General features: G+C 46.7%; 1 protein-coding gene across 1 annotated transcript in view; it reads left to right on the top strand.

Annotated features, from left to right (window-relative positions):
* LOC309561709 (inter-alpha-trypsin inhibitor heavy chain H3-like) overlaps positions 1-14,149 on the top strand; it is a 58,438-nt gene extending 44,289 nt beyond the window's left edge. Inside the window, exons 16-20 of the mRNA XM_082265695.1 lie at positions 5,990-6,112; positions 9,457-9,625; positions 11,128-11,273; positions 11,348-11,426; positions 13,883-14,149. Of these exons, the coding sequence (XP_082121821.1) occupies positions 5,990-6,112; positions 9,457-9,625; positions 11,128-11,273; positions 11,348-11,426; positions 13,883-14,021 (656 nt within the window). The 3' untranslated portion in view covers positions 14,022-14,149. The remainder of the gene's footprint in view (positions 1-5,989; positions 6,113-9,456; positions 9,626-11,127; positions 11,274-11,347; positions 11,427-13,882) is intronic.
* The last annotated feature ends 3,493 nt before the right edge of the window (positions 14,150-17,642 follow it).

The raw sequence follows: 17,642 nt of genomic DNA, 5'->3' as shown, positions 1-17,642 counted from the left end.
CGCTTGCCTACAGTAGAAAGTTTTAAACATTTTTGCAAAGATTTGTTAAAATTTGCATTGCTTGCTAAAAATTACTGCAAACTCCCCTCAACATTATATCCAAGGAACAAAATTAAAACCGCAACACTTTTGGTTTTTGCCCCCATTTTTCATGCACTGAACCACTTTAAGACCCGCCTATTTTTTGACACTTGGTGTTTACAAGCTAAAATAATTTTTTTTTTTGCTAGGAAACTACTTAGAACCCCCAAACATTATATATATATATATATATATATATATATATATATATATATATATATATTTTTTTTTAGCAGAGACCCTAGAGAATAAAATGGAGATTGTTGCAATATTTTTTATCACACCGTATTTGCGCAGCGGTCTTCCAAACGCAATTTTTTTTGGGAAAAAAATCACTTTTTTGAATAAAAAAATAAGAAACCAGTAAAGTTAGCCCAATTTTTTCCATAATGGGAAAGATAATGTTTTGCTGAGTAAATAGATACCCAACATGTCACGCTTTAAAATTGCACACGCTCGCGGAATGGCGACAAACTTTGGTACTTAAAAATCCCATAGACATTTTAAAAATTTCTACAGGTTACCAGCTTAGAGTTACAGAGGAGTTCTAGGGCTCAAATTATTGCTCTCAACGATTGCAGCGATACCTCACATGTGTGGTTTGAACACCGTTCACATATGTGGGTGGGACTTCCGTATGCGTTCGCTTCTGCGCGCAAGCTAATGGGGACAGGGTACTTTAATTATTTTTTTTTTGTCCTATTTATTTTATTCATTATTTTTTATTTTTACACCGTTTTTTTAAAAAAAAATTTTTTTTTATCATTTTTATTCCTATTACAAGGAATGTAATAAAAATGAGCAGGGCAGGTCCTCTTTAATGTGAGATCTGGGGGTCAAAAAGACCTCACACTTCACATCTACAGTAAAAAAGGAAAAAAAAAAAACATTGAAAAAAAATCGGCCCTTTAAACCGGTTGCTAGGCAATGACGTTTGACGTCGCTCCAGTCCTCCAAGACCATAGAGTCGAGTGGGGGCCATCTTGCCCTCACTCGACTTCCTGTTGTCCTTTCCTGAGGTAGCTGACTTTAATAGCAGACTGCACTGCTGAGCAACTTCAGGGCCCTTCCTGGCGCTCCCTGAAATCCCTAATCTTCACAACTTGGCACCCCCTTTACTACAACACACTGGGTTAGCTGGCTTCTTGATCCCCTTGACCTCTCTGGAGTGGTCTCCTCTCTTAGGCAGACCCCAGGCTTCTGAACTGAGCCCTGAGAACAACTTGGGTTGTCCTTGTCCTCTTTAGTCCGGATGACATGGCGTCCTAGTTTTCCAACAAGAACTTCAAATTTTGATTCGTCTGACCACAGAACAGTTTTCCACTTTGCCACAGACCATTATAAATGAGCCTTGGCCCAGAGAAAACGCCGGCGCTTCTGGATCATGTTTAGATATGGCTTCTTTTTTGGCCTATAGAGTTTTAGCCGGGAACGGTGAATGGCACGGTGGATTGTGTTCACCGACAATGTTTTCTGGAAGTATTCCTGAGCCCATGTTGTGATTTCCATTACAGTATCATTCCTGTATGTGATGCAGTGCCGTCTAAGGGCCCGAAGATCACCGCCATCCAGTATGGTTTTCCGGCCTTGACCCTTACACACAGAGATTGTTCCAGATTCTCTGAATCTTTGGATGATATTATGCACTGTAGATGATGAGAACTTCAAACTCTTTTCAATTTTTCTCTGAGAAACTCCTTTCTGATATTTCTCCACTATTTTTCACTGCAGCATTGGGGGAATTGGTGATCCTCGGCCCATCCTGACTTCTGAGGGACACTGCCACTCTGAGAGGCTCTTTTTATACCCAATCATGTTGCCAATTGACCTAATAAGTTGCAAATTGGTCCTCCAGCTGTTCTTTATATGTACATTTAACTTTTCCGGCCTCTTATCGCTACCTGTCCCAACTTTTTTGAAATGTGTAGCTCTCATGAAATCCAAAATGAGCCAATATTTGGCTGACATTTCAAAATGTCTCACTTTCAACATCTGATAGGTTATCTATATTATATTGTGAATAAAATATAAGTTTATGAGATTTGTAATTTAGTCCATTCCTTTTTTACTCACAATTTGTACAGTGTCCCAACATTTTTGGAATTGGGTTTGTAAATCAGTGTTAGTGATCACTTCTCCTTTGCCGAGATAATCCATCCACCTCAGAGGTGTGGCATATCAAGATGCTGATTGGACAGCATGATTATTGCACAGGTGTGCCTTAGGCTGGCCGCAATAAAAGGCCACTCTAAAATGTGCAGTTTTACTGTATTGGGGGGAGGGGGGTCCGGGGGGTGTGACCACCATTTGCCTCAAGCAGAGCAACACATCTCCTTGGCATAGAGTTGATCAGGTTGGTGATTGGTTCCTGTGGAATGTTGGTCCGTTCCTCTTCAATAGCTGTGTGAAGTTGCTGGATATTGGCAGGACCTGGAACACGCTGTCCTATACACCAATCCAGAGCATCCCAAACATGCTCAATGGGTGACATGTCCGGTGAGTATGCTGGCCATGCAAGAACTGGGATATTTTCAGCTTCCAGGAATTGTGTACAGATCCTTGCACCATGGGGCCGCGCATTATCATGCTGCAACATGAGGTGATGGTCGTGGATGAATGGCACAACAATGGGCCTCAGGATCTCCTCAAGATATCTCTGTGCATTCAAAATGCCATCAATAAAATGCAACTGTATTCATTGTCCATAACATACACCTGCCCATACCATAACCCCACCACCACCATGGGCCACTCCATCCACAACGTACGCCTGCCCATACCATAACCCCCCCCCCCCCCCCGCCACCATGGGCCACTCCATCCACAACGTACGCCTGCCCATAACATAACCCCACCACCACCATTGGCCACTCCATCCACAACGTACGCCTGCCCATACCATAACCCCACCGCCACCATGGGCCACTCCATCCACCACATACGCCTGCCCATACCATAACCCCACCGCCACCATGGGCCACTCCATCCACAACGTACGCCTGCCCATAACATAACCCCACCGCCACCATGGGCCACTCCATCCACAATGTACGCCTGCCCATACCATAACCCCACCACCACCATGGCCACTCCATCCACAACGTACGCCTGCCCATACCATAACCCCACCGCCACCATGGGCCGCTCCATCCACAACATACGCCTACCCATACCATAACTCCATCACCACCATGGGCCACTCCATCCACAACATACACCTGCCCATACCATAACCCCACCACCACCATGGGCCACTCCATCCACCACATACGCCTGCCCATACCATAACCCCACCGCCACCATGGGCCACTCCATCCACCACATACGCCTGCCCATACCATAACCCCACCGCCACCATGGGCCACTCCATCCACAACGTACGCCTGCCCATAACATAACCCCACCGCCACCATGGGCCACTCCATCCACAATGTACGCCTGCCCATACCATAACCCCACCGCCACCATGGCCACTCCATCCACAACGTACGCCTGCCCATACCATAACCCCACCGCCACCATGGGCCGCTCCATCCACAACATACGCCTACCCATACCATAACTCCATCACCACCATGGGCCACTCCATCCACAACATACACCTGCCCATACCATAACCCCACCACCACCATGGGCCACTCCATCCACAACGTACGCCTGCCCATAACATAACCCCCACCGCCAACATGGGCCACTCCATGCACAATGTACGCCTGCCCATACCATAACCCCACCGCCACCATGGGCCACTCCATGCACAACGTATGCCTGTCCATACCATAACCCCACCGCCACCATGGGCCACTCCATGCAAATGTATGCCTGCCGATACCATTACCCCACTGCCACCATGGGCCACTCCATCCACAACATTCTGCAAACTGCTCACCCACATGCACGCCATACACGCTGTCTGCCATCTGCCCTGTACAGTGAAAAACCGGGATTCATCCATGAAGAGAACGCCTCTCCCAAGTGCCATACTCCTTTGAATGTGAGCATTTGCCCACTCAAGTCGCTTACGATGAGGAACTGCAGTCAGGTGGAGACCCCGATGAGGACGACGAGCATGCAGATGAGCTTCCCTGAGAAGGTTTCTGACAGTTTGTGCAGAAATTCTTTGGTTATGCAAACTGATTGTTGCAGCAGCTGTCCGGATGGCTGGTCTCAGACCATCTTGGAGGTGAAGATGCTGGATGTGGAGGTCCTGGGCTGGTCTCAGACCATCTTGGAGGTGAAGATGCTGGATGTGGAGGTCCTGGGCTGGTCTCAGACCATCTTGGAGGTGAAGTTGCTGGATGTGGAGGTCCTGGGCTGGTCTCAGACCATCTTGGCAGTGAAGATGCTAGATGTGGAGGTCCTGGGCTGGTCTCAGACCATCTTGGAGGTGAAGATGCTGGATGTGTAGGTCCTGGGCTGGTCTCAGACCATCTTGGAGGTGAAGATGCTGGATGTGGAGGTCCTGCGCTGGTTTCAGACCATCTTGGAGGTGAAGATGCTGGATGTGGAGGTCCTGGGCTGGTCTCAGACCATCTTGGAGGTGAAGATGCTGGATGTGGAGGTCCTGGGCTGGTCTCAGACCATCTTGGAGGTGAAGATGCTGGATGTGGAGGTCCTGGGCTGGTCTCAGACCATCTTGGGGGTGAAGATGCTGGATGTGGAGGTCCTGGGCTGGTTTCAGACCATCTTGGAGGTGAAGATGCTGGATGTGGAGGTCCTGGGCTGGTCTCAGACCATCTTGGAGGTGAATATGCTGGATGTGGAGGTCCTGGGCTGGTCTCAGTCCATCTTGGAGGTGAAGATGTTGGATGTGGAGGTCCTGGGCTGGTCTCAGACCATCTTGGAGGTGAATATGCTGGATGTGGAGGTCCTGGGCTGGTCTCAGACCATCTTGGAGGTGAAGATGCTGGATGTTGAGGTCCTGGGCTGGTCTCAGACCATCTTGGAGGTGAAGATGCTGGATGTGGAGGTCCTGGGCTGGTCTCAGACCATCTTGGAGGTGAAGATGCTGGATGTGGAGGTCCTGAGCTGGTGTGGTTACACGTGGTCTGTGGTTGTGAGGCCGGTTAGATGTACTGCCAAATTCTCTGAAACGCCTTTGGAGACGGCTTATGGTAGAGAAATGAACATTCAATTCACGGGCAGCAGCTCTGGTGGACTTTCCTCCAGTCAGCATGCCAATTGCATGCTCCCTCACAACCTGCGACGTCTGTGGCATTGTGCTGTGTGATAAAACTGCACATTTTAGAGTGGCCTTTTATTGTGGGCAGCCTAAGGCACACCTGTGCAATAATCATGCTGTCCAATCAGCATCTTGATATGCCACACCTGTGAGGTGGATGGATTATCTCGGCAAAGGAGAAGTGATCACTAACACAGATTTACACAGATTTGTGAATATTTGAGAGAAATCGGCCTTTTGTGTCTTAGATCTTTGAGTTCAGGTTATGAAAAATGGGGGCAAAAACAAAAATGATACGTTTATAATTTTGTTCAGTATATTTGTATGTAGAATACGGTCTACCTAAACTAATACATGACCAGTTCTTTATTTAGAGGTCTAATCATAGAAAATGTCAAATTATTCCCGAAATGTGTCTAATATATTTATTTCCTATGACAAAAAGCTCCATCTAGTGGCCAAAATGTGCTATTTTTCTATTTGTGGTATTTCAGAAAAAATACCATGTTAGGGCCACTAGATGGAGCTGATGATCCTAGAAAATATGCATATTAGACATATTATGGGGATCATTGATGACTGCTATGTAAATGCTGAAGCATTTGCATTGTATATATTTAATAAATAGACTCCATAGTGAACTGGCACCATTTATTCTGTGTGTATGGGTGTACAGGATACGGCGAGCAATGACATCACTTTGAACTTGTTGTTATATCATTATAGCAATTTTGGCAGATGTTTCGGCTGTCGCATTGATAACTCTACCGTTTGCGTCAAACAAAATTCTCCTTGGAATTGATGAGACACCGGACACCTGGATCAATCTGTTACACAGCCCAGACCTGGGTAGGAGAGAAATCTTTATTATTTTATTCATCATTTATACCATTCACATTATTCTCTGCTCCAGAGGAGCTTGCACTCTACTATCCTCCCACAGTCACACACTATTATTATTATATAATTACAGCGCATCCGGAAAGTATTCACAGAGCTTCACTTCTTCCACATTTTGTTATGTTACGGCCTTATTCCAAAATGAAATAAATTTATTATTTACCTCAAAATTCTACAAACAATCCCCCATAGTGACAATGTGAGAGAAGTTTGTTGGAAATCTTTGCAAATTTATTAAAAATAAAAAAGGAATAAATCCCATGTACATAAGTATTCACACCCTTTGCTCAATACTTTGGTGAAGCTCCTTTGGCACCAATTCCAGCCTCCAGTATTTCTGAGTATGATGTTACAAGCTTGGCACTCCTATTTTTGGGCAGTTTCTCCCATTCTTCTTTGCAGGACCTCTCAAGCTCCATCAGGTTGGATGGGGGAGGGTCGGTGCACAGCTATTTTCAGATCTCTCCAGAGATGTTCAATCGGGTTCAAGTCTGGGCTCTGGCTGGGCCACTCAAGGGCATTCACAGAGTTGTCCCTCAGCCACTTCTTTGTTATCTTGGCTGTGTGCTTAGGGTCGTTGTCCTGTTGGAAGATGAACCTTCGCCCCAGTCTGAGGTCCAGAGCGCTCTGGAGAAGGTTTTCATCAAGGATGTCTCTGTACATTGCTGCATTCATCTTTCCCTCCATCCTGACTAGTCTCCCAGTTCCTGCCTCTCAAAAACATCCCCACAGCATGATTCTGCCACCACCATGCTTCACTGTAGGAATGGTATTGGCCAGTTGATGGGCGGTGCCTGGTTTCCTCCAGACATGACGCTTGCCATTCAGGCCAAAGAGTTCAATCTTTGTTCCATCAGAGCAGAGAATTTTGTTTCTCATGGTCTGAGAGTCCTTCAGGTGCCTTTTGGTAAACTCCAGGTGGGCTGTCATGTGACTTTTACTGAGGAGTGGCTTCCGTCTGGCCACTCCCATACAGGCCTGATTGGTGGAGTGCTGCAGAGATGGTTGTTCTTCTGGAAGGTTCTCCTCTCTCCACAGAGAAATGCTGGAGCTCTGTCAGAGTGACCATTGGGTTCTTGGTCACCTCCCTGATTAAGGCCCCCCTCCCCCGATCGCTCCATTTGGCCGGGCGGCCGCTCTAGGAAGAGTCCTGGTGGTCCCAAACTTCTTCCATTTACAGATGATGGAGGCCACTGTGCTCTTTGGGACCTTCAATGCGGCAGAAATATTTCTGTACCCTTCCCCCGATCTGTGCCTCCATACAATCCTGTCTCCGAGGTCTACAGACAATTCCTTGGACTTCATGGCTTGGTTTGTGCTCTGACATGCACTGTTAACTGTGGGACCTTCTATAGACAGGTGTGTGCCTTTCCAAATCATGTCCAATCAACTGAATTTACCACAGGTGGACTCCAATCAAGTTGCAGAAACATCACAAGGATGATCAGTGGAAACAGGAGGCACCTGAGCTCAATTCTGAGTGTCATGGCAAAGGGTGTGAATACTTATGTACATGGGATTTGTTTTATTTTTTATTTTTAATTAATTTGCAAAGATTTCAAACAAACTTCTTTCACATTGTCATTATGGGGGATTGCTTGTAGAATTTTGAGGAAAATAATGAATTTAATCCATTTTGGAATAAGGCTGTAACATAACAAAATGTGGAAGAAGTGAAGCGCTGTGAATACTTTCTGGATGCACTGTATATATCTCTGACATATACCGCAGCGCTGTACAGAGAACACTGAGCCAGTCACATCAGTCTCTGTACCAGAGGAGCTTACACTCTAATGTCCCCTCCCCCACAGTCACATCCGTCTCTGCACCAGAGGAGCTTACACTCTAATGTCCCCTCCCCCACAGTCACATCAGTCTCTGCACCAGAGGAACTTACACTCTAATGTCCCCTCCCCCACAGTCACATCAGTCTCTGCACCAGAGGAGCTTACACTCTAATGTCCCCTCCCCCACAGTCACATCAGTCTCTGTACCAGAGGAGCTTACACTCTAATGTCCCCTCCCCCACAGTCACATCCGTCTCTGCACCAGAGGAGCTTACACTCTAATGTCCCCTCCCCCACAGTCACATCAGTCTCTGCACCAGAGGAACTTACACTCTAATGTCCCCTCCCCCACAGTCACATCAGTCTCTGCACCAGAGGAGCTTACACTCTAATGTCCCCTCCCCCACAGTCACATCAGTCTCTGTACCAGAGGAGCTTACACTCTAATGTCTCCTCCCCCACAGTCACATCAGTCTCTGCACCAGAGGAGCTTACACTCTAATGTCCCCTCCCCCCACAGTCACATCAATCTCTGTACCAAAGGAGCTTACACTCTAATGTCCCCTCCCCCACAGTCACATCAGTCTCTGTACCAGAGGAGCTTACACTCTAATGTCCCCTCCTCCACAGTCACATCAATCTCTGTACCAAAGGAGCTTACACTCTAATGTCCCCTCCCCCACAGTCACATCAGTCTCTGTACCAAAGGAGCTTACACTCTAATGTCCCCTCCCCCACAGTCACATCAGTCTCTGTACCAGAGGAGCTTACACTCTAATGTCTCCTCCCCCACAGTCACATCAGTCTCTGTACCAGAGGAGCTTACACTCTAATGTCCCCTCCCCCACAGTCACATCAGTCTCTGCACCAGAGGAACTTACACTCTAATGTCCCCTCCCCCACAGTCACATCAGTCTCTGTACCAGAGGAGCTTACACTCTAATGTCTCCTCCCCCACAGTCACATCAGTCTCTGCACCAGAGGAGCTTACACTCTAATGTCCCCCCACAGTCACATCAGTCTCTGTACCAGAGGAGCTTACACTCTAATGTCTCCTCCCCCACAGTCACATCAGTCTCTGCACCAGAGGAGCTTACACTCTAATGTCCCCTCCCCCACAGTCACATCAGTCTCTGCACCAGAGGAACTTACACTCTAATGTCCCCTCCCCCACAGTCACATCAGTCTCTGTACCAGAGGAGCTTACACTCTAATGTCCCCTCCCCCACAGTCACATCAGTCTCTGTACCAGAGGAGCTTACACTCTAATGTCTCCTCCCCCACAGTCACATCAGTCTCTGCACCAGAGGAGCTTACACTCTAATGTCCCCTCCCCCCACAGTCACATCAATCTCTGTACCAAAGGAGCTTACACTCTCATGTCCCCTCCCCCACAGTCACATCAGTCTCTGTGCCAGAGGAGCTTACACTCCACACTGTATTACATAGGGTGATATATATATATATACTGTACATATTAATATAATGATTTCCCCATCCCCCCAGAGATAATAGTGAATGGGAAGCTCTCCGGTGACAGACGCGGTTTCTCTCGGCTGGGATTGGTGAATAGGAAGAAGTCGCTATCGATGGATATCTCAGCAGATAATATTACAGTGATCAATGGACAGGACACTCAGACTGTCACCTGGACATCGGCGCTGCCAGGAGTGCGGTGAGTGCCCGATGGAGGATGGATGTTCATTGGTGGAGCAGCACCGGCCCCGTGCTTCCAGCAGCAGAGGATTATGGGACTGAAGGACTATTTGAGGACCTGTCACATTTCCCTTTCCCTGACACCTCTGCCATGCATTTTTCATGAGATCCCTCCATGGTAAAATTACTAAAACAGCAACCCCCCCCCCCCCTTCTGCTTTTACTGCTATCTGGGGCTGTGAGAGAGATTTCCTTCACTTCCTTTACTCCCGTTGCGGGGCCCTTTATTACAGTCCAGCAGTGGGCCCCCTTCCGGCCCGGTTGCAAGTGTGACCTTTGCGATCCTGGAAGTTCACCCACTGGTGCCAGTAGTTTTTATTTTTTGGTATTTTAATTGTATTATTTCTTATCATTTTATTTTATTTTTTTTTACATGTGACTGACTATGACTCTGTCCATTCAGAAAAGGAAGGAGCTGGTAAATTACATATATACCGACCCCTTCCTGGTTCTCTATTGTGACACATATCCTGCAGCAGCCGGCAGGAGAGGGTGGGGGGGTCATGGTGGGGGGGGGGGGGGCAGCACAGTGTGGGGGGGGGGAACCAGGGGAGCACACAGGGGCCCAGAGACAGCAGAACACAAATGATCTGGATAGGAGGAGTGGCGGGGGCAGCATACAGGGGAACCAATCTCCTCCATTTTCCTCTTGCAGCTACAGGAGGAAAAAGGATGACAGTGATTTCTCTACATGCTGCCCCCTTGCCCCCTCCTATCCAGGTGTACAGGGGAGCATGGGGCTCGGTTGCAATTGCAACCCCTGCAACCCCTGTAGTTACGCCCCTGCTTCCTGTTCTACTGACAACCATCTCACCAAACAGGAAGTGAGGGAAAATCTGCAACAGGGGGACAGACAGAAATAAAAACCTGACAGGGGTTCTTTCTGCTTCCCTGAACTTCCAGTCTTCAGTGGTGGACAGCGCAGTCTGAAGCAGGGGAGAGCTTTGCCATCCTAGTCTATGGGGCTGTGTGTTTCTATTGTAGTGTATGCAGACACAGCTTCATTCCCTGCTTACAAGGGTGGCTCCATAGGACAGTGCAAGAGGAAAGGAGCCCCCCCCCCCACAAAACAGGAAACCTGGGGCGGCGGAGGTCATGGCACCTGCTTAAACCAAAATCAAAATCAGCCTTACCCCTTCAGTACCGGGCACTTTTACCCCCTTCCTGCCCAGGCCAATTCTCAGCTTTCAGCACTGTCACACTTTGAATGACAATTGCGCGGTCATACAACACTGTACCCATATGACATTTTTATCATTTTTTTCACACAAATAGAAATGTCCCCGGTAGGCAAGTAGTTAGGTAATTATAAAGTTAGCACCAAAAAAACAGGGCCTTTAGGAGAGCACTAAGAATTGCTCTGGCCCATAGGGGGCGTACAGGCTGAGAGTTGAACCGGTTATTGGGGCCTCGGTGGACACAGTCACTCGATCTGCAATAAATTTTTTTTTTTCTGTTCAGGTCTGTGAAAAAAGAAGGACGAAAATTAATTCTGACCCTGGACAGCAGGTTCCGTGCCATTGTTTTTATGAAGAGGAACCCCGACCATTTGAAACTTCACGTAGAGAATAAGAAGGCAGACTCAGAATTCCACATGGGATTGATCGGTACTGACTGGACCTTCCGCAGGATCTCTATCTGAACCATCAGAGATATTATTATTATTTTTTCTGTTTTCCAGGTCAGATGATGATAGAAGATAACATCCTGGTAGAAAGCGATGAGGTCACCATCCTCGGGGAAAGCTATCCTGCCGAACAGTAAGGATCAGAAATGTTTGGATGAAAGGACCACTGAACCCCAAATTCAACCTTTCCATTATAAAAGCCTAATGCCATCCAACACTTTGTAGAAAAGAAAGAGATAGTCCGGCCGCCACAAACCTCACCCTGCCAGATTGGTTAGCAGGTAAAAGCAGCCTCAACTCAATTCTTCCAAGACATGCCCCCAACATGTTTCGTCCTGTATGGACGACCTCCATGACTAACCACTTTAAGACCGGAAGGATTTGCCCCCCTAATGAACAGACTCTATTTTGCGATTACTTCCGTTACTTTAACGGACAATTGCGCAGTCTTGCGGCGCTGTACCCAAACTAAATTTACGTCCTTTTTTTCCCCCACAAATAGAGCTTTCTTTTGGTGGTATTTGATCACCTGTGCGATTTTATATTTTTCACTTTCTGCTATATAACATTCCCCAAAAAAAAAAAAAATTAAAAAATCTAAATTTTTTTAACATTTTAAGCCAATTTGTTTTCTGCTACATATTTTTGGTAAAAAAAAAAATCACAATAAGCGTATTTTGATTGGCTTGCACAAAAGTTAATCCGTCTACTAACTCCAGGAAAGATTTTTGTCATTTTTATTGTTTTTTTTTTTACTAGTAATGGCGGCGATCTGCGATTTTTTGTGGGACTGCGACATTGCGGCGGACAGATTGGACCCCTAACTGACATTTTTGACACTTTTGGGGGGACCAGTGACATTACTACAGTAATCAGTGCTAAAAATATGCTGTACTGTGCTGCACTGTACTAATGACACTGGCAGGGAAGGGGTTAACAGTATAGGTGATCAAGGGGTTAAATGTGACCCTAGGGGAGTGATTCTAACTGTGGGGGGGGGTGTGGCTTCTGAGATGACCATAGAGACATGTGATCCTATACAAAAGGATCACATGAGTTCTGTGATCATTTCAGGGAGAAGGACGGTCGGCTGTGTTTACAACAGCTGCCTGTCCTTCTCCCTTAGCGCAGAACGATTGCTGGAGTCAGGCGGCAATCGGAGCCACCTGACACATGCATCTGCTTCCCCGCTGACGATCGGGGGAGGGATCGCGCCACCCCCTAGCTCCTACCAGGCGAGCGACATAGATCTACATCTGCCTGTACGAGCCAGCCTGCCGCAGTAAATATAACGTAAGTGGTCGGGAAGTGGTTAAGCTCTGGGGGCAGGGCAAAACAGGTTGGGGGCATGGCTTGAAGGAATCGAGCTGGGGCTGCTTTTACCTGCTAACCACCCAGGCAGGGTGAGTTGTGCAGTGGCCAGACTATCTCTTCCTTTTCTATAGCATGCTTTGGGTCTGGACAAACCTTTCCCCAGCCTGCACATCAGCGGCATCCAATTCATCTGACCTTTTTTAGCCACTAAGCATTTATCATGGGCCATCCAACACTTCGTTTTATTCAAACAAGAGGTAAAGGTGCTGCTACCCCAAATTCCCATATGAACAGGATGAGATCCAGGCACCTGTGCCCAGACTCATGTGGTACTTGCTAGTTGTTAGTTCAGTGAAGAAGTGAGAGTCTGGCACCAAATCATTTTGGATTTAAAGGAATCGTTTTATTTAAATTCCTTGTAAAAGATTGGCGCCTTTCAGCCTCTAGTGGAGGCCTTAATCATAAACTGATTTATGACTAAGGCCTCCACTAGAGGCTGAAACACGTCAATCTTTCCAAGGAATTGATTCCTTTTTATTTCTTGTGTGAGAAATAAAATGATTCCTTTAAACTCAGGATGCTTAGGTGCCGGACTCTCACTTCTTCACTTTGTTTTATTACCTGGTGATCCTGCCATTAGATTCTTTGCTTTTCTACTTCCTGAAACAAGGTGACAAGGCTGTTCCTTCTGCGGTAGAATTACACAGCAGTGTTGTCACCCTGTGGAGCAGATATGTCATTTTGTCCCCTCATTCACACCTGAGCTCCAAAATGCTCTTCAACCGAATCCCATGCTTTTCAGTTGTCTCTGCTCACATTGGAGTGTTCAGGGGCCTGCAGTTCAACAAGGTACATGAGTGACTTTTGAAGCAGAATGATAAATTCTGGGGTGGGTGTTAAGGAGCTCCTACAAAATTTTACATTACTCAGGGGTCTATTTAAAAAGGTTATTGGTCAAGAGTAGACCATCAAATACAGCCAACGTGTTTCGGGGGACCTCCCCCTTTCTCAGGGCCGCAGCAGTAGATGTGGGAGGTTTTTCCCCCCCGTGGTCTGACCTTGCAGGCAAAGCGACAACATTAGACAACTTTTATCAAGCCTCATTTTAGGTCTCCTATTGCATCTCATCGTGATTCTATACACATCTACTGCTCCAGAGCCTGGTGTGCCAGCATTGGACCCCAGAAGAGAGGGCACCAGTCTTCTGAAGACAATCACTTTAAAGATAAATGTTGAATTCGGTTTTAAGTCTAATTTAAAATCCTCCTCTTCCAGATTTCCAACTTGCAACTTCTCTTCCTATGGTGTGAAGCAGCCAGGATCGTGTACAAAGACAACCCTGAAATCCTTCAATGTATTTGCTGGGATCAGCCACGTGGTCCCGGGTATCTTCGATTTTCCACCTGACTCCTAAAATTTAAAAAAATTATTATTTTCTGGACAATTTTCCTGCATTAAGAATTTATCTTTTTGGTTGCCTCCTGTGTTTATTTCCAAATAATACAACGTTTAACACAATAAATACTCGAAATTGACAGTAAATGATTTTATTATTGGATTTCTATAGACACAAGATAATCACTGTAGGTTACGCCTAGTGCCCGGACAAGGTCATCTAGAGCCCAGGGTGAATATGCTAAACTGCACCCCCCAAGATGTATGAGCATTATGTGGTAGCAAAAATTCCCCCCCAAAAATAAATTAGGCACTTATCTGCATGCGCACCCCCTAATCAAAAGTTCCCCCTCCTCCCAGCACAAATCCGCCCTCCTGCTGAAATTCCTCCTCCCAGCACAAATCCTTGCCCACCGTCCCCTCTTCCAGCTCAAATCCTCTCTTTCCCCAAACCCCCCCAGCACACATGACCCCCCAAAACAAAATCACTCCTCCTAGCACAAATCCTCTACTCCTCAAACCCCCCTTCTTCCGAGTACACATCTCCCCCAAATCCTTCCCCAACCTGAATGCCCCCTCCTAGTACCATTCATCCCTACTAGCACAAATCCACCCCCCCAAAAAAAAAATCCTCTCCTAGCACACACCCCCTCCCCCTCTACTAGATCACCTCTTCTAGCACAAATACCCCTCTTCCCCATCCCCCCTCCCAACACAAACCCCCCCAAATTACCTTTCCTAGCACACCTTCCCAAGTCTCCCCTCCTAGCACGAATCCTTTTCCCTTATCCTCTCCCCCAAATTACCTTTCCTAGCAACCCTCCCCCATATTTTCCCTCCTCGCACAATTCTTACCCCCTGCTGCCCCCCCCCCACCCGATTTCCCATCCCAACACAAATCCCCTCTGCCCCAAACTCCTTGTGGTGCCCTCTTTCCATCTCACATGATACCACAGTGCCCAGGGGAGACACCCCTCCTTCCAACCTCTTGTCCCGGCCCTGGTTACCCCTGACCCTTCCATAAACCCTTCCCCATTTCAGGGATGAAGGTTCATCGCACACTGCTCTTGTTTCCCAAAGATAGGTCTGAGGGGTTCTGTCTGAAAAATAAACATGGATTTAAGGCTGACGCAGTTTTCTTTGGGGTGATTGTTAAACCATAAGATCTCCCAACCACTGTCTTATGTCTAAAGGTCGGCAAACTTTAGACTTGACCACAGAGTAAAATCACACTTCCCAACTCCCAAAGAGAAATGCTCTCATATATATACAGTACATTTGAACTTTCATACCTTCTTGCTTAGGTGTCACTATTCGTGGATCCTCTTTGTCACCTATGGGTGCAAACTCACTTAAAGAGCCAAAAAGGTTCAGAAGGTCTTCAGCAGGGCTGCTAGTGGATGAGATATTACACCGCTAACATGGAAGGGTCTGTGGTGACAACCCACAAGTGGGCAGGCAGACTGAAGTGGGCAGGCAGACTGTGGAGTGACACGGGTTCCAGGTGGGTGGTTGGAGGATCACGGGCAGCAGGGAGATAACCAAAACTGAGGCAGGCTAAGTTCAGGGTTCTCAGGCAGGTACAAACACACATTCTACAGGTTGGAGGAAACAGACTAGAGTCATGGCACGTAATTAAAGTTCCGACCAGACTTTAAAGAATGCTGGTCAAGTGGAGAACTGCAGCGCAGAAGAAATCCAGTAGATGTTGATGAATGTTCTCTTGAACCCCTAAAATGTGAAGACCCTTTTACAAACATATTCATAAGTGATTGATCTAATATTCGTGGACTTCATCTGGTGCTCTCTTCTTCTCTGCATATCTTATGTTTCTCACTTGATAGGCCACCTTGTGGCTTTTTGGTTTGGGAGCAGCCTCACCAAAGTCATTGCACTTCGAAATGTAAAATCTACAGTCTATACACCAGAGGGATTAGAATCAGAGGGATCCTCCAAATTGAAATACAGAACTGCCCCTCCTCCCATGACTTTCTTGTTTTCAGCCTAAGTTCAGAGAGTAAACCGATGGGGGGTTCTGTCCAGAGGGGCAGTTGATAAAGCCTATTGGCAGATCGTAGGTGGAAGTTTTTTGATCTTTGGCCAGTTGGGATAAATGGCTCCAAGTGAAGATTATTTATTCTGTGTTGTCCCAGTGTGTTTATTTTCCCCAGCAGTGACCATGACCCTACAGGGGCATTGCCCAATCATACAACAATGGAGGTAAACAGCATTCAATTCACAACCGGGAGGATGGAGATCTGCCCAGCACATGATTTCGGATCCTTACATATCTCTTTCCTCCGGCACATATATTATCATATGTAATGTTTGATCAGTTAGTTGAAATTGCATTCACACCAAGGCGTATTGAGAATGCACGCAAAATGACTTCACATTTGTGCACGTTCTCGTGCTATGCGCATAGGGCCACCCATTCATTTCAATAAGCTAATCTATACACAATACTCCAAAGTGGCCTCATTTAGCTTTTTGCATGTTGACCTGCACGCATTTTTACCACGTCTTTATTGCATGTTTTACCACACACCAATACAAGTGACTGGCTTGTTATTACCAATAAATAGCACCTCAACGTGACTGGCATTTTTTGCGCATTTTGTAATTTTTCTTACAATTGCATAAGGGATTACTCTTATTTTTCATCCAGACACAGGTCTTATTCCCAAATTGATTTATTTGTGGTTGACGGAGATCTACTTCCGAAAGTGTCCTCCTTGGCGATCCAGGACATAACCTGGTCGGATCACGCAGCAATTGAACTGGTCATCGAGGAGAACAACCGAATAGCGCCATCTCGCGTTTGGAGATGCGATACAGGTATGCTGCAGGACTCGGGTTGCTCAACCCGGATCTCAGGCAGTATGCAAGAATTCTTCCTGATTAACGAACCGTCGAATGTTTTCTGGTGGGCCGTTTGGAAATATAAGGGCAGTGAAGATTTCCTCCAAGTAATAAAGGAAGGGTTGGGGGCTTTCGGTGGACTTGCGGTAAATGATGTACGAATTGTATGTGGCCAAATGAAAAAGATAAATTGAGACTTTTTTGTACCAATGATATGTTCATCTTGTGGGTAGATAGGGTTCCATCATTTGGTCGTTGAAGTCCACTCCCCCCATGAACAAGTTGTACTCATGAACACACGTTGGCTTTCGGATTGGGCCATTCCTTCTTCGGGCTTCCACGTAGTTGTCATTGTGGATTGAAGACAGCATGTACATGTCTCTTCTGTCCCTCCACTTCACAGCCAGAACTTCCTCATTTCGCAGACTAGCCATCTCCCCTCTTCTCAGCTTGGTGTTTACGAGCTTTTGAGGAAAGCCTTTCCGTTTTTTTCGGACCGTGCCACATGCAGGAGTCTTCTTCCTGTGAAGGTTGCGGAACAGGGGCAAACTTGTGTAAAAGTTATCTACATAAAGGTGGTAGCCTTTTTCTAGGAGAGGGTAAATGAGGTCCCAAACAACTTTCCCGCTCGATCCCAAGTAGTCTGGACATTCAGGGGGATGCAGCTGGGTGTCCTTCCCTTCGTACACCTTGAAGGCATATGTGTACCCTGTGGCTCGGTCACATAATTTATACACCTTCACCCCATAGCGGGCCCGTTTGCTGGGAATAAATAGTT

The sequence above is a fragment of the Pelophylax lessonae genome (genome assembly GCF_965119305.1).
Source record: "Pelophylax lessonae genome assembly, chromosome: 8".
Lineage (NCBI taxonomy): Eukaryota > Metazoa > Chordata > Amphibia > Anura > Ranidae > Pelophylax > Pelophylax lessonae.
Note: the sequence above shows the minus strand (reverse complement) of the source record. Positions and strands in the feature narration are given on the sequence as shown.